At 33.9% G+C, this 21,001-nt stretch overlaps 1 protein-coding gene across 1 annotated transcript; it reads right to left on the reverse strand.

Moving 5' to 3' along the window:
- Positions 1-10,035: 10,035 nt before the first annotated feature.
- On the reverse strand, positions 10,036-12,150 carry LOC131157183 (uncharacterized). Its single transcript, XM_058111146.1, has 3 exons — positions 11,931-12,150; positions 10,821-11,055; positions 10,036-10,542 (listed from the first exon to the last, which is right to left on the reverse strand). Exons 1-3 carry the CDS (start codon positions 12,020-12,022, stop codon positions 10,246-10,248), a joined length of 624 nt encoding a protein of 207 aa, XP_057967129.1. The 5' UTR covers positions 12,023-12,150; the 3' UTR covers positions 10,036-10,245.
- Between the last annotated feature and the right edge of the window lie 8,851 nt (positions 12,151-21,001).

Below are 21,001 nucleotides of genomic sequence, written 5' to 3' on the forward strand. Positions count from 1 at the left end.
GGGAAGATTCTCTTCAAATCTACTGGAGTAGTTCGTTGGTTAGGTCAACTTGAGCACCATCCCAAAATTTGGGTAAGTTGGTTATTTTAGGCTTTATAAGTTATTTGGTGTTTCTAGACTGAGGAGAATGCTTTAGATAGAATAATATTGAAGTTTTGTTGGGGAAAATGCAATTTATGAGTGTTGAGTTGGAGAACACATGAGTGTAGGTTTAGAATTTTGTGGGCTTCTTAATAAGTTAGGTAAGGGGATAAATTAAGTCAATAGTTTTCATCAAATTATTATGAATTAAATAGTATTTATTTTCAAGAAAATATGTATGATATAACATTATGTTTGGGAATATTGCTATTGAACGGGGAAATATTTTTAACACATTTTATATGGAAATATGATTTTGGAATAAATTATGAGTTTATAAGGCTATGTACATTTGTGCGGCATGAGTATAACATTTTCATGAAAATTATGTTATATTATAATTTTTCCAAGATAAAGCATGTTATAGCAGTTTTTCAAGAAAACCTTAAAAATAGTACAAGAACTATGTTTTTAAGATTATGATAATTAGTGCAAAAATGCATGTTTATTACATTATGAATTATACCGGCGTAAATGCCGTGATTTTTACATTATGAATTATGCCAATGTTGACGTCATGATTATGTATGATATGTAAGAAATTATGAAATATGTTTATGTTATGTTTACCCTGAAATATGAAACTGCTATGTTTAATATAATGAAATGTATTATATGTTATCACAACCTGGATAGTTTAGTTTTATGAATCACGGTACCGTAGTTGTATGTTTACGTTTACGTTTAAGTTTATGTTAGTGCTACCACACATCTTATGTAGAGTGTGGGAGATGACAGTCAATCTGACTTTATGGGAGTGTCATAGTTCCCCTAGTAGTCAGGCATAGGTAGAACAGGCCCATCATACTTACACTATAACCGATATTGACTTAGCATGGTCGACCAGTCATTACTAGGTCCAACCTTCGGGCCACACAACCCTATCATGTGGGGGGTAAAACATGATGACAGCTAACTATCTATCTATCCTGGGTAACAATTTAAGTATGATATGTTTATATAAGATGATTTTACAGTACAAGAATTTAGTATATTAAACTATGTTATGTTAAATCATGTTTTATTCAATTATGATACAAGTGTTTATCCCTGATATGAATTACGTACTATTTATATGTATATCAAGAAAAATACTTATATTGTCACACACTGATATTAATTTGTCTCCCTTACTGAAAGGTGTCTCACCCCAGCATTACAAATATTTTGGAAAATCCAGGTAGGAGGGTGGATAGAGCCTCGCAGTAGTAAAAGTGGTTTGAGCTACCCTATCTGTAGGGTAAGTGGATGAGCTAGGGTCAGATGGGTTTTTGTGTTTATGACCCTAGGATACTTTTGGGGTCTCTTTGTGGATGACTGTATATACATTACAGATTCAGTAGAACTCTAGTATGGTTTCTGGTATTTTATGGCATGTATATGACTTTATGTTCTTCGTTGTTTAGGTGTTAGAATTGCATGACAGGTATATCCCTGGTACCCATGGGTCCAGGTTGATCTTGATTATGACAGATTAGTTAGATATTAGAATTATTATTAATATTATCTTTAGGTGGAAAATATATATATATATATATATATATATATTAGAATTATTATTAATATTATCTTTAGGTGGAATATATATATATATATATATATATGGAAAAATAGGCAGGTCATTATAGGTGGCATAAACTTTGGCCAAATTGGAATTTCTAATAGCAAATTCCTAAGCTATTATGCTTCTTTGCTACAAGAAGTTAAAGCCACAAATTATGATGCCATAGTGGAATCTATTATAAGGCTTTACTACTTTGAACCCTGGGAGATAGCTCCTCCACCAAGGGTGAATATCCACCCACTGGTTGATGTATGATCATTACGATCAGTTATCCAACTGGCATATGTAAATCCTTCTATAACAGTAGGATATCCTTCATAATGTATGCCATAATCCATTGTACTTTTCAAATACTTTAACACTCTATATGTAGCATGCCAATGAATATCACTAGGATTACTAGTATATCTACTAAGTTTACCTACAGCAAATGCAATATCAGGTCTAGTAGAAGTCATAGCATACATCAAGCAACCAATAATTCCAACATATTCTAACTGATTTATTGGTCTACCAGTGTTAGGATATAATTTTGAATTTGCATCAAAAGGTGTGCTAACAGGTTTGCAGTCATAGTGATTAAACTCTTTCAATATCTTTTCAATATAGTGTGATTGGGTAAGAATCAATTTATCATTGTTTCTAATTATTCTAATACCCAAAATCACATTTGCATTACCCATCTCTTTCATATCAAAACTAGATGACAAAAGCTTCTTAACACTTTCAACACTTTCAATATCAGTACCAAAAATTAACATATCATCAATATATAAGCAAATAATTAAACCTTTATTTCTATTGAACATATTATATACACATTTATCAAATTCATGTATTCTAAAGCCATTAGAAAGAATAACTTAGTCAAATTTTTCATGTCACTATTTTAGGTGTTTAAGTCCATAAAGAGACCAAATGAACTTACATACTTTAGATTCATTTCCAAGCATAATAAAGCCTTTAGGTTGTTCCATGTAAATTTCTTCATCCAATTCTCCATTCAAGAATGAAATTTTAACATCCATTTGATGGATTTTGAACTTGTAGATGGAAGTTAAGGCAAGCAAGAATCTTATATTTGCAATCCTAGCAACTGGAGCATAAGTATCAAAGTAGTCTATGCCTTCTTTCTTTCGTAAAGCCTTTAGCTACTAACCTTACTTTAAACTTGTCAATTATTCCATCTACCTTCATTTTCATTTTGAAAATCCATTTACAACCTATTAATTTTGAACCAGGAGGTAATTAGTCAATTTCCAAGTTTTATTACCCATCATAGAATCCATTTCATTGTTTATAGCTTCTTTCCAAAATGCAGAATCTTGAGACTTCATTGCCTCTTCATTAGTAAGAGGACCTGATTCCACACTTGGAGAAATTATAGTTTGTCTAGAGTGTGATGCTCTAGTACCTTCTACTAGGTAGATTATGAAGTCTGGTCTAAAAGACTTTGTTGTTCTCCTCCTTTTACTCCTCCTAGGTTCACTAGGTTCAGAAGGACCACTAGTACAAAGTGATTTCAAAGTCTCCACTGATTTATCTTGATCGCTAACCTTTTGTATGGAAGTGAACTTATTTTCATAGAATTCTACATCTCTAAATTCTATCAATGAATTAACTTTTATAGAATCATTTGGTTCAATTACCAAGAATCTATAAGCTTTTCTATGTTCATCATAGCCAAGGAATACACATTCTATTCCTCACTCACCAAATTTCATCATCGTAGGTTCAGGAAGCCTTACAATTGCTCTACAGCCCCAAGTCTTAAGTTACTTTAAATTAGGCTTCTTTTCTTCCATAATTCATATGGAGAAGTCTTAGTCCTCTTAAAAGGAACTCTATTTAAAGACAAACAGTTAGTAAGGCTTCACCCCCAATAACCACTACATAGTCTTGAATTTGACATCATGACATTGATCATTTCGACCAATGTTCGGCTTTTCCTTTCTACCACTCCATATTTTTGTGGAGTATATGATGCAGAAATTTCATGTATCACACCTATTGATTCACAATAGGCAGGAAAGTGATATTCACCTTTTCTATCTGATCTAAGACACTTTTTCTTAGTGTTACATTGGTTTTCAACTTCTGCCTTATAAACCTTAAATTTATCAATTACTTCATCTTTAATATGCATAAGAGAAACATAACAGAATCTAGAAAAATCATCTATAAATGTTACAAAATATTTTTTGCCTCCTATGGTAGGTGTACCATGCAAATTACAGACATCACTATGCACCAATTGAAGTAAAAAAGAAATTCTAGCAGTTTTGTTATGAAAATATTTTATGGGTATTTTGGTTTTAATACATACACTACACTTATCATTGATGTCATTTACATATCTAGGAATTAATTCCATATTAGTCATATCATGCACTTTTGTAGTATTAATAATATGTCCTAAACAATTATGCCATAAAGAAAGTGAATCAACAATATAAACAGAAACATTCACTTTATTGATATTAAACTTAAACATACCCTCATACATAGTCTTTCCCACAAAGACTCCACCCTTGGAGAGTACAAATTTGTCAGACTCAAACACTAACTTAAACCCAAACTTATTAAGTAGGCTTCCAGAAACTAAATTCTTCCTAATTTCTAGTACATAGTATACATCAATGAGAGTTAAACTTTTTCCAGAAATAAATTCAAAAGTAACATCTCCTTTACCTTTGACTATAGCAATGGATGAATTTCCCATGTAGAGAACATTGTCATCTTCCACCGATTCATACTTTGAGAATGAACTTTGTCTTTGCAAACATGTCTTGTTGCACTTGAGTCAATCCACCATGCACAGTCATCTTCAACAGTATTGATTTTAGAAATCATAGCCACAAACTTGTTAGACTTTGTTTCATCTTACTTTTTCTTGAGAAGACGACGTTCACTTTTGTAGTGTCCAGGTTTTCCACAATGGAAGCATGAACCTTTCTTTTTCTTATTGTTGATTCTTGACAGAATTGTACTTCCTCTTCAAATTCCCTTTTTTTGGGATGTTGGGGTTGTTTAGAATTTCCTCCTTCTTCCATCATATGCACTTTGGAAGTATGCTCTTCTATGCCTTTTTGGTTCTTCCTAAACACTTCCTTAACTTGGAAATGTTGGCCCAATTGTTCAAGAGACATATCATCCTTCCTGTGCTTCAAAGATTTTCTAACATCTATCCAGGATGGAGGTAACTTATCAATAATAGATGAAACAGAAATGCATCCATCCATTTTCATATTATGTTGATTAAACTAGTTAAGGATATGCATAATTTCATGAAACTGCTCTACAATAGACCTATTATCAATCATGGTATAATTGAAAAAATTTCTAGTCAGAATTATCTTACTAGTCACATCATTTGTGAAATACTTAGCCTCAAGTGCATCCCACAACTCCTTTGCAGTAACCATATTCTGATACAGATCGACCATATTGTTTGACATTAAATTGCAAATGTGTCCTTTGCATATATAACCATCTTGTTCCCATTTTATTCTTGCACGTCCTTCAGCCAAAGTTTCATTCTCATTCTGTTGACCCTATGGGTCATGCCCTGTTTTGATTATGACAAATACTCTGGTATTTAATGTCTATCTAGTTTGTGTGCGGGTTTATATTAGCAAACCAATTGATGGCACACGAAGTAAAGCCTAAAGACCTTGAAGATTATTTATTGTTGTAATTTATATTATTGGGTTTGTAATCATTTATATCGGTCTGTAATAATCTCTGCATGTCATGCATATAGGTTTTTTAAGCTCAAACAAAATGATCGTAGAATGACCATAGGGACCGAATGACCTTAGGGCACCCTTCGGTCGATTGACGCCGGATTTTTGGGGCTATCTCAAAACGGCCTCAGTAAGACCCTAGTATGACTCTAGGTCCCAACACTCTCACATATATCATACAAAATACAAGAGTATTAAAAATGTGCTTAGATTGAATATTTTTAAGGAATTTGAGAGAGCTCGAACGACCGAACCCCAAGAGTTCAAAACTCCTCGTGCGCCCGAACTGTTGAAGAGTCAATAGTTGAGTTGGGCTCTCGAACGACCAACTAAAAATGTGCATACCTCCACGGGCGCATGAACCCTTCGAAAAGGACATTCTTCCAAATTTAAGGACCTTTATTTATTGTATCTATTTGGGCGACCGAACCTCGGTTCAGCCACCTGAACCTTGTCGGGTTAAAACTATTTTAACTAAAGTAAACACGGGTTAATTTGGGTTAATATTTCCTAAGCATTTTAGACTTTTCTAAGAATACCCAATAAGTCTCAAACGGTTATAATTTTACCCCTACCTATAGATATGGGTTCATTTGTGAGGATTAGTAAGGGATTAGCCAAAAATAATTAGCAAAAATCCTCTCTATCTCAAATACTCTTTTTGTCCAAATACTCTCAAATTTCTATTCCCTTGATACATTTTAGTATTGTGAGAGTATATTGATTGTGCTAGTGTATATTAGGTTGCTAATACTCTCAGTGTTCTTGTTTGATTTATTTATTTATTTTTGGGTAGTTAGCAAAGTTTTTCCCAAAGATTTTATTTAACAAATCTTGTGTTGGGAAAAACCTGGTAGCTTAAGAATCTTTGCATTGTCATTGCAAAGATTCCTATAGTTTGATTTTGGTGTGCAAAACATTTTCAACAAGCTATAATATTTTTCAAACTACTTTTGAGCTCATTACATTCAAGAAAAATATTTTGAGTTGAGTTTGAATATTTGACTAACATCTTTGAAATCCTAATTTGCTTTTGAGATTTCATTTAGTTTGTTTCAAAGATATAGCTTGTTGAGAATACTCTTGAGCATAGTAGCGATCATATCTTGTTGAGTGTGGTTTGCACAAAAATACACATCACTGATCTTACATTTACCTACATTGTTGATGTGTATGTGATTGCACTTATATTGGGTTCATATCTGCTTTACATGAAAGCATAATCACTATACCATTTGATTGAGTGAATACTGTTATATTTCTAGGCGTGGCCTGAGGGGGCGGTATTCCAGCTCGGTAAGGATTGTGTAGGTTGAGGTCAGCCCTGTGTTAATTAACCTAGTTATAAAGTTTGAGGTCAGCCCTGTGCTAATTGACCTTATTTGTTTAGGTGTCATTCCACCCGTTTAAGTAGCATTATAGTGGTAATTCTTGTACTTGTTAGCCAAGGCGGGGACGTAGGCAGTATTGGCCGAACCTCGATAACATATCGTGTGTTTGTTTATATCTCCACACTTTATATTTATTGCACGTGTATGTTATAGTGTGAATGCAATGCATGATTTAATTTCTGCATATCATTATCTACGCAATTAGTGTATGATTAGAAAGACCCTAAAGTGTGTTATTTGACTATCTCATTTAACCTAGGAGAGAACTTTTAATATTCCAATTCATCCCCCCCCCCCCTTTTCTTGGGAATACACCAAAGCTAACACATTCATAGTAGGTTTGGGGGTGGTCAGAACATAGGGGTGGTCAAAACATACACCACTTTGAGACCCGCGAGAAGGAAGTGCATCCCTTTTTGCTAGCGCCTAAAATTGCCTCCATCAAATCGTTCAAGTTTGACAAAATCCACAATGAATTCCCCCAAGGTTGAAGAACCAGCCATAACAAAATAACATTTTAAGATTGTAGAAATAAGATAGGAAATGTTGTAAAATAGAAAATGCTTCAAGGCACGTTACAGTGTCGATTTCCTTAAAACGTTACTTGCCCCCACCAGATCGGTGTATATTAAGTCAGCAAATACGTTTCCAGGATACAATGAAGCATAGAATATAATCTGATATCAGTTTCCGTTATACACAAACAAAACTGATCACAAACACTCTTAGAATAATCTGAACAAATTTTTTAGAATTCTATCTTTGCAAAAAATAGAATCCAAATTTGAAAAAAAATCTAATTTATGAAAGCTTTTTGTAAGAAAGAGAAAGAGATAATGATGAATTTTCTGTATATTTCATTAAGTTAATTATGTCTTTAAATAGACAGAATTATGCCTCTTCAGATAGGTTGCATCTGTTCAAATCATGAAGCAGATTCGACCTAGTCACACTAGACGTTGACCTGGTCGCGCCACGTGTCGACCTGGTCGCACTAGGCATTGTCCTAGTCGTGCCCTAGTCGAGACTCTCAAGAAAATCAATGTTCAGTCAATGGTACCATCGACCAAGTTGCACCCAGTCTCTTGGTCATGCCACTTGATCTTAAAAAATATAAGATTAATAAATGCGCCAACTAAATGCGCCATTAGCGCCCTATAGCCCAGGCCTTGCACGCGCATGCGAACGGTGCGAAGGTGCATTAGAATACATACTAACACTATCTCTTAACCAACTTTAAGAGATTATTCCACCTTAATATTTATTAATAACATTTCCTTTTCCTTTTTTCCAATGTGGGACAAACCCACGTAACATTAAATACTCCTCATGAATGTTTTACAAAATTCATAAATGGAAGACTTTGAAAACTCATAAAATCATATATTTTAGAAAATATTTCTACATGTTGGTCCTTTTTAGGTTTAGCATTTTAAACAAGGGCAAGGGAGACTCTCACCACACAGTTCTTCGTCTTGGTCAAGTGAAGTTGATTAATAAATTTTATTAATACTAGCTATAAGCACGCGCAATATGCGTGCTCCACACCTTTTGAGTGATAATTATAATAAAATATTTTTAAAAAAATAATAAAAAATATATATTATAGAAAAATTATTAAGAAAAATTATGAATGATTAGGGATATTTTTTGAAATATTTATAGGTAGTTAAAATCATATTTTTAAAATATACGTGAGGAATAGTTATAGGGACTTTTTTAAAAATTTTATGGATAGTTATAAGGATATTTTAAAAATATTTTTTGTAGTTATAGGAACATTTATAGGTAATTAAAATGATATTTTTAAAATATATGTGAAGAATAGTTATAGAGACTTTTTTTTTAATTTTTATGGGTAGTTATAAGGATAGCTATAGGGACCCTTTTGAAGTATTTATAGATAGTCATACGTATATTTTTGAGATGTTAAAAATCAGGTTAAAAAAAGGAAATTCCCCTTCTAATAGTAGAGACAAAATCTCTCCATCTATTCTCTCTCTCTCTCTCTCTCTCTCTCTCTCTCACACACACACACACACACACACAAATAGAATCAAATAGAACAAAATATAATAAATATAGATTTGGTAATCAGGCAGACGCTTGCTAATCTGTGTATATCAATACCCACTGAAATCCCTTCCCCCCTTTAATAAATTTTCTTTACCCTTTCCAAACAAAAAAAAAAATTAATGACAACTTATATATATGTTTGCAATACTCGTTGAACAAAGATACTATATAAATTTATTCAATATACAAGGATTATAAAAGAGAATCAAAGAAAAAAAAATTAAACAAATTTTAAAAAACAAAAGAATTAGAGAGAAAAATTTAGAAAAATTGAATAATTGAAATTCCTCAAAAGGACAAGCTCAAGAAAAAAGATCCATCGTTATGCAAGTAAGGATAAATGTTGATCTAAAGTCCTCATGGTTAAAACAATGGTAATTAATTTCTTTCTTTCCTATTTCCCAAAAAATAATTACAGGAATTTAATCGTTAGATTATTAATTCTCCTTTTTGAGAGAGCTAAAAAATTCTAAGAAGAAATTCCTTTTAACTGCTCGAAAGGAAAAAAAAAATTTAGATTCTACAGGAGGACCAAGGTGGTCCTCCTATTAGATCCTCTCATCCAATAAAAACATATCAAACAATGAGTATCACATGATAGGATTGGAAAAATCACCGTGGTTTTTTCTCGTTGATAAGACCCAAGAGATAAGGTAATTAAAGCATTAGTAACCAAATATCAGTGATGGATGGATTTGGATGGTTTGAAAAGTGTATGCTGTTATTGGGATATATGGGACGTAATGAGCTCAGCATATATTGTTTTGATGATTAAAGCTTACTGTCAGCTGAAAATTTCACACCTTTGGGAGCGCTGTGATCATGCATACTCTTTCGCACCTTGATTTTGAAAGCCATGAAAATTTAGGACTGTACAACATTTTCCAAGTATAAAAGTCCATTAAAATGTAAACAAGATTCTTTGGGTGGTACAGAATTCTCTCAAGTATTTTTATACGATTACTTGGCGTGTGGATGTAGGTAATACACGAATAATCAACACACTTCTGTACCATATGAATATATTCATTTTCTATATTGCAATATTATATTATCGGTTCGTGGAAGATCTATACTCTGCTCTAGGCCTAGAAAATATCGAGCTGAGAAACTTATATGCAAATTTACCACGCCTCTCCTATCTTTCTTCTCTTGGACAAGAGAAATCAATTTGAAGCAGTATCACAAAACCAACATATATCTATAAAGAAAATAACATGCGAAAAATGGCTAATATATTAGCCACTTTCCAACCCAAAAGTTACATGTGTGACAAGTTCTATAAAATAGAATTGACAGGATTAAATGAAACCTGTTACATTCTGTGTCACTTGTGCTTTGCTTTCGAAGTTGCCCAAGGAGGCTTTTCAACATGCTGAGCCCTGTAACTGTGAACTATCTTTCTCACATCTCCTCTAATGGACAAGAAGGCAGAAAGCACAGCAATGAACATTGTTGGGTAGATGCTGTTAGCTTTTGTACCATCTCCATTTTGAGGTGCTCTGAGAAAATCTTCCTTCATTATGCCCCAAAGAACAAGAACTGTGCCGAACAGGCTAATCCTGCCCCGTCTTAAGAGTCCCAGTAATGCTCCCACCACACACAAGTAGCTTCCCGTAACAAGCTGGCAAAGGACCCAAAACAATGAACATAGGGCTTGCTGATGGAGAAATTCAAAGGAGGGTTGAGGATTAATGAAAATTTGAAGGTCAATGGCATGCAAATAAAAGAAATGTTCATCGGTTTACTATATATTTTCTTTTTTTTTTCAAATCATCTTCCTTGATGACAAAAAAAAAAAAGGAGACTCCATATTTTTCTTTCCTTTCCTTCATGATTTTCAAGATTTAAACAGAGTGCCAACTGCACAAAATTATGAAAATTTGATCTAAACAAGCAAACCTCTAAGTGCCGCAGATCTGTTCTTGCAGGGGCCACCTTGACACTGGTGAAGTCATGAGCATTCAGCATGAGGTCGTTGTAACTTGGGATGGTTTTGTTCTTAATGAGAGCATTTGCAACTGCTCCTGGGTAGAGAAAGGCCTTTACTACAGTTGCAGGGCAGACATCACTCGCAATCAGATTAGAGGATGCCACCTCTACTGGTGTTGTACATATTCCAAATCTACAGGAGACCCTGTAAAGTCAAAAAGATGAGCAATGGTTTTAAAAAATCTGACTTTGTTGAACATGCATGAACTCTTCTTCTTCAACTTCTTGCATCAAATGGAAATTAGAACAGACCAAATTTCAAGAATGCATATTTGATGAATCAAGCCAAGGTTCAATAAGCCTCCAATGAAACAAAAAAAAAAAAAAGGCACATACCCCCACTACCACTATTTTTTAAAAGTTGTAAAGTTGTCTGCCTTTTTGCATTCTCTCCTTTTCTCTCTGATTTAGAAGAAAAAGAAAATGTGATGCTTTTTCATTTTGTCTACTGTTGTTTTTCCTTCTCTTCTTGCTTTTCACCAAAGAAAAGACTCCATTCCCCTTCAGGTTACAGGATTAATTGCAGACAATTAAACAAATAGAACAGTCATCTTTCTAAAAGTTCCTCATTGCCCTTGAATTTAAAGCAGATTATTTAATTATAATAATATAATCTTGTTTCGAACAGTCATTCACTTCTCAAAATTAAATGTGACAATAAAAAATTAAAATTAGAGTACCCATTAATTACAATGAACTCATTGCGAATGTAACAAACCAAAAAGCAATTATTCGCGTCACAAAATTCCCAAAAAAGAAGGATACGACCCAAGAAACTTCGAACTCATAAAAGGGCTCATGACAAGGGAGAAAAGGCAAAGCATTTATGGGTCTTTCGCAAAATAAATCATCATTCTGTGACGGCATCAAATCACTCATTGCCCATCTAAATAAGGCACAAATTCAATAAATCCATGGAAGAAGACAAATAACGCTTGAATTTCATGAAGAAAAATGTTATACTTAAGATCCGTGAACACATTAAAGACGAAAGAATCAAGAAAGGAGAAGGGGAAATACCTAAAAAGAGGAACTTGAAAAATGATGAGAAGGAAGTAAATGCGAGAGGCAATGTAGGATATGATGGTTGCCCGCGTTCTGGAAGACGCCATGGGAGGGGAGATCGATGTTCGGCCTTTGGGAACCTGTTGCGGTGGCAGAACGCGCGGCGTGGTTAAAAATGGGACTCGGGTAGTTGGGTTGCCTGTGGGTCGTGCTACACGTGTTTGGACACTTCCCTCACTCGTGCGCATTAGGTTTAGGTTGGAAAAAAGTCGTGGCATATTTATTGTTTTGGTTTCAAAAAAGTGTTATATTGGTTTTACCATCTATGAACAATCTTTATAAAATTTAAAATTTTATTACTTTATTTTTTCAATATTTAATTCCTTCATTTTTTCCGGGCATTATTTTTTCCGACCACATATGTAGTGATTTTAAAAAAATGAAATAAATAAAATAATAATAATAATAATTATTAATATAATATAATATTAATATAATATTTTATATATAACCTAAACTTAATCTCAAAAAAAAAATTCCTTCAGGATTAAGTTTCCTGACGAAGGAAACCTGCACCCTGTCTCTCTCTCTCTCTCTCTCTCTCTCTCATCATTACGCTCTCTCTCCGCCATCTCTCTCTCCTCAATTTCTAGGTAAATTCTCGACGATTGAAGAACGAAAAATACCATTAGATTCCATTTTCAACCATAAAGATTTTAACCGGAGTGGATTTATCGTAGGAGCGTCATAGGGACCACTCCTAGGGTAAGGTAAGGGTAATAAATTATATCAGTTTATTTTGAAAATATTCCCGATTAAATTGTAGCATTTGGTTTCAAGAATGATATACATGATTTTCTGAGTATTTAGGCTTATAGGAATGGTAATTTTGAATTATTATGTGTATGTTTTGGGGAATGAATTTTTATTAAATTAAACTGCAGGGTTTTGATCAGATTGCGATTTTTGAGAATATATTCTAATTAAGTTAAACTCTAGGGATTTGATCAAATCAGATTTTTTTGGGAATCATTTGGAGTTAAATTAAATTAAGGGGATTTGATCATATTCGGGTTTTTAAAATATATTGGGGATTAAATTTAAAAAATGAGGAATTGATAATACTTGCGTTATAATTAAATTTATCAATTATATATTTTGAAAATTCTGCAGGCAATTAGTGAAATTATAATTATTGAATAAATCATGTGGCATGAGATTTAATTATATTTTACTGTATAATTGAATCTGAGTATTTTTATGGTATTATCGTGGAAAAAAATATGATTTATACTGATTGATGAAAATACTGGAAATGTAAGAAATGGTGAAATTTTGATATGACGGTTGTATGCCGAGATTGATTTGACGGCTAAGTGTCGAGTTTTGATATGACAGTTGTATACCGAGATTGATTTGACGACTAAGTATCGGGTTTTGATATGACAGTTGTATGCCGAGGGTTTGATATGACGACTAAATGCCGAACTTTTATATGACAAATTTTATACTGAATGAAGAAATGAGTTTAAATAACAATTTTTATTATTTAAATTACATTATATGGTTTAAGAACCCTGAGGACCAGATGTGATGAGAGCACGGTACCGTAGCTAGTGATTGAGATAGTGCAACCACACTGTTCTAGATAGAAGTGTTGGTATTGACAAGTTGATTTGGTCACGGAAGGGTTGGGTACCCCCCTAGAGTCTAGACCAGGCTGGGTAGGCAAATTGGACTTTCACGCGTGAGGTTTGAGTTAGCCTGGTGGTAGGCTAGCCAGGGCTAGGTCCAATATTCGGACCGCACAACTAGATCATAGGGGTTTATACATGATGATGTTGTATGTCCAAAAGGGAGTTTCTTCTATGCATAATTTATGTAAGTGTTATTATTAACTAAACATATTATATTGCAAAAAAAAAATGTGTATTTCCAATTGTATAGGTGTGAGTTATATTACACAAATGTCATATTTGCCAGATTAAGTAAATTAAGTGAGGTTTTTGTTTCACTAAAACTTATGTTAGCCACACACTGATAATAATTTATTCCGTCTTATTGAGAAGTGTCTCACCCCATTAAATATACAAATTTTTCAAGACCTTTAAGAAACCGAGTCTAAGAGCTTCAAAGCAAGATCTGGACGAGCTAGCTGAGAGTGAGTAGTGTTGGGACAATATTTTGTTTATATCTAATTGTTTTGGTTATTCGGTGTTGTAATATGTTTTTGGGGAAATGTTGATATTAAGGTTGTGAGGTAGTACTCTGGTATGCATGGTTGTACAAGTATGTTTTGTTCCCACTGTTTGTTTGTTTAAATAAATTATGAGATGGTATTACTTTGGACCCCACTGGGTCCGAGGATATAGTGCGTGTGTGGTATCAGAAATAGCATTGATGATGTCATTATTATGATTATTTGTGGATTAATTTTGGGAAAAATATAGAAGACTATCAAGGATAACCGTCTCTAAGCTTACTGACCAAGACTCGCCTAACCTACCCATTCTTATCCTTAACTTATCTCAACTTATACTCTACTAATTATCAACTGTCAAAGTCTGCAAAACCTAGTAAATCTAGACTCTGATACCACTTGCAGTGCCCCGACCCTCCACGTGGGCCCGGGGTGCCACTTTAGTGATGTCTTTGTACCTGATACCATAATCATATATAATAGCAGCGGAAATAAATAGCATAGTATCCATAATGCATTATCAGAATTCTATGCTACTAAATTACATCAACATCTCTCTGAAACTCATAATACAAACCATAGTACGATACTAGAACTAACTCAGTATATACACCCATATTACATACTTAGGGCTTCAAACCCAAGTTAATTACAAGGGAGTTCTTACTGACACTCACAAAAATATAACTGGCTATCAACCCACCCCAGAATTTGCTAACCTCGACCTCGAGATGGTCTTGAAAAGATAATTTGTATATTGGAGTGAGACACTTCTCAGTAAAGAAGATTAAGTTAACATCAGTGTGTGGTCAACATGCATTAAATGTTTATAGAAAACATTCATCTTTCATTTAACTAAAAATAACATTTATACATTATACTCACTTTATACAATTGAAGATACTCGTCTCATTTCCATGGTATAAATAGTTCAGTAAATACATAATATCATTACATAAATCTACAGATATGCATAAAAGACACTCCCTGGGACTAACGCCATTTACTTCCCCCATGGCACGAGTTGTGCGGCCTGAAGGCTGGACTTAGCCCTAGGAGATATCAACTCAGACAAAGTCAAAACATATGTCTGCATCTAACTCTGACTACGCAGGTATCCACAACTTGCTTGCAGGTCCGATTGCCTTACCACATCCTGAAAGTCATGTCTTCCAGGGAAGGTACCCCCTCTACTGAGACTAATCAACTGAGACCACCCTACACCTCCTCGCAATTAGTGTGGGTGCACATGGTTTAATACTAAAACTCTAGCAATGGTATCGTGGCCATAACATAACTAGTCCTCAAGGTTCCTAAAGCATATCATGCAATTTAAGTAATAAAAACTATATTTCAACTCATTTCATATAAAACCTATTATATTATAAAACTCAGTCCTCGCGGTCATCATATAAAACCAGGCCCTCGCTGCCGTCATATAAAATTTGGCCCTCACGACCATTATATAATACTTGGCCCTCACGGCCATCATATAATACTCAACCCTCGTGGCCATCATATAAAACTTGGCCCTCGTTGTCATCATATAAAACTCCCTGCATTTTCTCAAATAGTTCCAGTATTTCACAAACATTTCTGTATTTCACAAATATTTCTAGTATTTCACAACCAGTTTTATCTATCTGCCATACAATTTTCCGTATACAGTATATCCTATTTATAACGTCAAATTATACTTTCCACCGTTCATTTTTATTGAAAATACCATATCATATATCCTAGGTTTGAAAAAACCATTTGAACGATTGGTTTTCAAAATTACAACTGAAAACATAAATATACATACATGGCATTTTATTCAGTTCCACTATATTAAAACTCTGACTTAACTTAATCCCTTTACCTGACTTATTGAAAAGCCTTCTAACACCCTTAATCCACACCCTACGACATTCAAAGCTCAAAACCTAAAATACATTTTCCCCAAATTAATCATTCCAAACCACAGAATACTTTTCATTAAACACTCCCTAGGCCCTCTATACTTCAAAAAAACAATAAAACTCCAAAATACCTACTTACCTTGGTTTTGGAGTGTAACCTGGAAAGACCTCGTTTAAGAATCTATTCTGCTAGACTTGCAAAGAATTTCCCCCTGATCCTTGTGGTAACTTCCGATCATCGATTCGGGCGACGAACAGCAAAGAAACCGAAGAGAGAGAGAGAGAGAGAGAGAGAGAGAGAGAGAGAGAGAGGAAAGTAAGATTTCTTAACCCTTAAGAAAATAAAAAATGTATTTATAGGTCATTGACTCGGCCAACTTCGTCGACGAATTGGCGCCTTTGTCAACAAATTAGAGAGGATGTTTGTCAACGAAAGAAGGACTTTGGCGACAAACTCTAAACTTGAAATTTCAGTCATTTGGGATTTCTTCATCGATGACGCTCTGAACTTCATCTCCGAACCCCAGAAGAATCTTCATCGACGAAATCAAGGCTTCGTCGACAAGTCCTGCTATTTATCCCTTTTATTTTTCCCTTCTTCTTTTCTTATTTATTTCTTTTATTTTCTGAGTTCGAGTTTCTACACATTCATTGCTAGTTTGATTATTCAGCCAACCTTACAAGATCAAATTAAAGTCGCATAGATGAAAGACACGGAGTTGATGAAAATTGTGGAGAAAGTACAAAGTGAGCAGCAACCGGACTTCAATGTTTCTGAGGTTGGAGTTCTTAGATTTCATGCCAGATTATGTGTACCTAACGATGTGGAGATTAAAAAGTTGATTCTGGAGGAGGTTCATCGCTCTTTCTATACTATTGGCCTAACCAAGGCTTACGACTCTTGATTTTGATGATAACAAAGTAAGGTTATTCAATGTTCTTTAAAGTTGTGATATTTTAGATATTGAAACAAAAGCATACTTCATGAAGACAAGTGATCAATTCTGAAAGTTCAAGAAACCAACATGGAAAGACTCAAAGATCACAAGAACATTAAAAACTCATATCAACTCAAGTGATCAATATTGAAAATTCAGGAACTCAAAACAACAACTTGATGAAGTTTTTCAAAGAGTTCAAAAGAAATGAAGAGAGTCAAGAGGAAATGTATTGTAAGTACTTCGAGTATTTTCAAATTATGAAATTTCATTTTGAAGCTCATTAGGAATGAAGAGACCTTAAGACACGAATTTTTTAAAATCTTGGAACATATTTTTCAAAGAAAATAAATTAACATTCCAAGAATAGATGAGAAAAGAGAGAGAGAATAATCATATTTTAAAAGTAAGGATTTGTACTTTACAGGCGCCTGACTGCACATGGTCAATAGACTACCACTTTAAAGGCTTTTGAAATATACGGATAGAAGGTCGTCAAGCTACTGTCAGGGTCTCTATAGGCGCCTGACGGTGCAAAATCAGAGGCTTGACAAGGTTTCACCATGCTGTTGTCACCCTTCTGCCCATTTTTTAAAATAGGGAATTTCAGTGATAGGCGCCTGACCCCATGGTGATAGGTGACTGCCACCCTATTGTCTGTGTATTTTATCTGTGTAATTCATGGACAAGCGACTAAAGAGAACCCGTTAGGCTACTGTCACACAAAAGATTTTAAATTTCATAACGGACATATTTTAAAAATTAGATTGCTTGGGCCTCAAAATTGGTTCAAAACTTGGACATTACTCCAAGTAAACTTGGGGAACAAGTTAGATACTTTTCTAAATCTATAAATACCCCTCAAGATAACTTAATTCAATCACCAAGAATCAATTACATCATTCAATCTCTCTCAATTGTTCTCAAACTCTCAAAGGCTCTCTCACTCTCAACTTGCACGAAAACTACTGAGGCTTTGCTGACTCTTAATCTCTAGTATTGTGCTACAATTCTAAATTCTTTCATCCATTGAAAGAATCCTTAGGTGATATACTCTTGGGGCTTCAATTTGAATTTCATATTTGATTTGATTTGAAGTATATAGCTCTTAATTTGTACTAATCAGCTCTTTTGAGAGTATCTCTTGTACACCTTGTTTCAAATCTTGTCTTGTAAATTCATTGATGGTTCGAGTGCTTGGATCGTTGGACCGAACGAGAGAATATCGTTTGGAGAGGCGAGCTCTAGCCTAATTAAGGAGTGGTTGTAACGGTGTTGTTCTGCCCTACAAAGGAACTAATATAGTGGAATCCTTTAATAGTTTGCCAAAGCTAAGGACGTAGGCTGGGGATAAACCGAACCTTGTAAAAACTTGGTGTTTTTTTTTTCTACTTTACTCTTTACTTTCTGCATGATATTTTTTTTTTCTTGAATGCATATTGCTGATTACAAGACTTAAGTGAAAAATTCAGAGAAGACTCTTAATTTTAGAAAGTACGTTTTTACTTAACCTTTTGCAGAAACCTATAAGGGAGTACGTTGGTTAATTTGTAGAAATCGTGGTTAAGAGAGCGCATTATAAATCAAAATCAAAACAGGGCTTGCATATGAACACATGACTGTTACCAAAAGCTGAAAGCATCAAGTTCTTGATTGATTGATTGATTGATTGATTTTAATATTGTGGTTGATTGGATTGTTTAATTTTCAGTATTTTGTGGTGTTTTTTTGGTTGTGATTATAAATTGATTGATTTACTTACGTTTTTTTTTTTGTTGCACTAAAACAAGTAAAAAAAATTAAAAAGAACTTAAATTTTTAACTAACCTAATTCACCCCCCCTCCTCTTGGGAACACTATTCTAATTTCATATACTATTCATTCGGGAAGCACAAAGATGGATAGAGATCTGCGAGAATCGTTCTAGTGGAGTAACATTAAAAGCGAGATTTTCATATTTGTATAACAGTGTCTAACATGTCATCAGGTAAAAGCAAAGCACTAGAGGCTAGTAGGACCACTTCAACCACTTGATATCCCTAAGTGGAAGTGGGAGCATATCTTGATGGACTTCGTATCAAGGTTGCCTTCAGTGGTGCATGGACAGAATGTCATCTGGGTAATAGTGGATTGACTAATGAGATCGGAAAGAGTGGGTGATTGAGAATTTATTCAAAAATTCTTTCTCCACCACAAATTCTTTCACTCACTAATCCTTCTCTTCCTTGGAAAATTGTTATGAAAAATGAAGGTTGAGAGCTCCCTATTTATAGGAAAATTTTGGGGAAGAAATGGAATTTGTAAAAGTGTTGGGAGATGGGTAAAATTATAATTATTAAAAATTAAAGAATGGGCAAGGTATGGGTTGTGTATGGGATAGGGATGGAGGTCATGTGGGAGTGCTTGCCACCATTACCATTAAATAAATTTTTAATTAATCACTTACCTAATTAATTAATCAATTAGTTAATTAATTCTTATTATTTTTTTTTCTAATCATTATTATCATTATTATTATCATTGTTATTAATTTTAAACTACTTTTAGTATTTATTTATTTTATTATTTATTTTTTAACAAGAATTAAATTTAAATTTTGAAAACTCATGTGGGCCCTACATAGTCTTGTGGGTCCCACACAACTTCGAGACCCGAATGGATCCTACGTAACTCGAATAACTCTTATACGATTTTATGCATCCTACATAGCTTTGAGACTTGTGTAAACCTCCATATGGCTTCGGGACTCATGTGGGCCCCACACCGTCTTGTGGGCTCCGCATAGGATACCTATATTATTATTATTTTATCATATATTTCTTCAAATTATATCAGTTAAAACATTATTTTATGTACTTATTTACGTATATAAACAGTGTCTTGTGGCTCTGGGACTCATGTGGACCCCACATAGTCTTGTGGGCCCCACATATGATACCTATATTATTATCATCTTATTATGTATTTTTACAAATTATGTCTGTCAAAACACTATTTTATGTATATATACTTATTTATGTGTACAAACAGTGTCTATCCTGTTTATCCTATGAAATTCCATTTTGACCAGGCCAACCTCCAGGGAGTGACTGAGCCGCAACGGTCTCTGAGCACTCGCTAAGACAAGGTCTTTCTTAGGCATCAAACATGGAATCAAGGATCCTATAGAAAAACACTTCTGTATTGATATTAACTTAATGACTATTTTTATTATTTTATTATTATTGTACTTTAATCATATATATATATATATATATATTTGGGTCATCACACTTCTAGTGTACATAAGTAGGTTCCTTGTTTCTGTAAATCTGTATATACGTAATAGTACTGAAAACTTTCCCTATGGATAACTGTATGTCATGATTTAACCCCTCATGACAGGGTTGTGTGGCCTGTAGGCAGGATTTACCCTGGTTGGCCAACCAAGAATAAATCACTATATTCGATCGGTCTGATCTGCCCACCTCAACCCATATCTGATGGGGAGTATGTCCACGTCAAGGGTCTAGGTGATCAACCTACTACCATGTATTATCTAAATAGGTGGTTGCACTCAAAACATAAATATCTGTAGCAATAGTACCGTGCTCTGTAACTGCATAGTCCAACAGGGTCTAATACTATATAATATATTTCTATATACAACTATCTGATTTACCATGATTCTGAAATAATTGTAATAACCATGATATTGCATAAACTGTAACTGTAATTCATACATCATAATATTGAGAACTGTATAATCATAACACTGATAACTGCATAAACATACTACTGTAATTCATATAATCATGGTATTAAAATTCGTAAAATCATGATAGTGAAAGTCGTAAAATCACGGTACTGAAATTCATAAAACATATCTCCATACTATATTCATATTATCAAGCCACACCATACTTTAATATATAATTTTCACAATTTAATAAACTGTATAATATTTTAAAAATACCTAACATAGCATATTTCCCTTGTCTGACCACTGGAAAGCCTCTATGGTATACTAGCTAAACACCTGTAGGGCCTTCTACATAACACCCT

The sequence above is a fragment of the Malania oleifera genome, chromosome 6, assembly GCF_029873635.1.
Source record: "Malania oleifera isolate guangnan ecotype guangnan chromosome 6, ASM2987363v1, whole genome shotgun sequence".
In the NCBI taxonomy this organism is placed as follows: Eukaryota; Viridiplantae; Streptophyta; class Magnoliopsida; order Santalales; family Ximeniaceae; genus Malania; species Malania oleifera.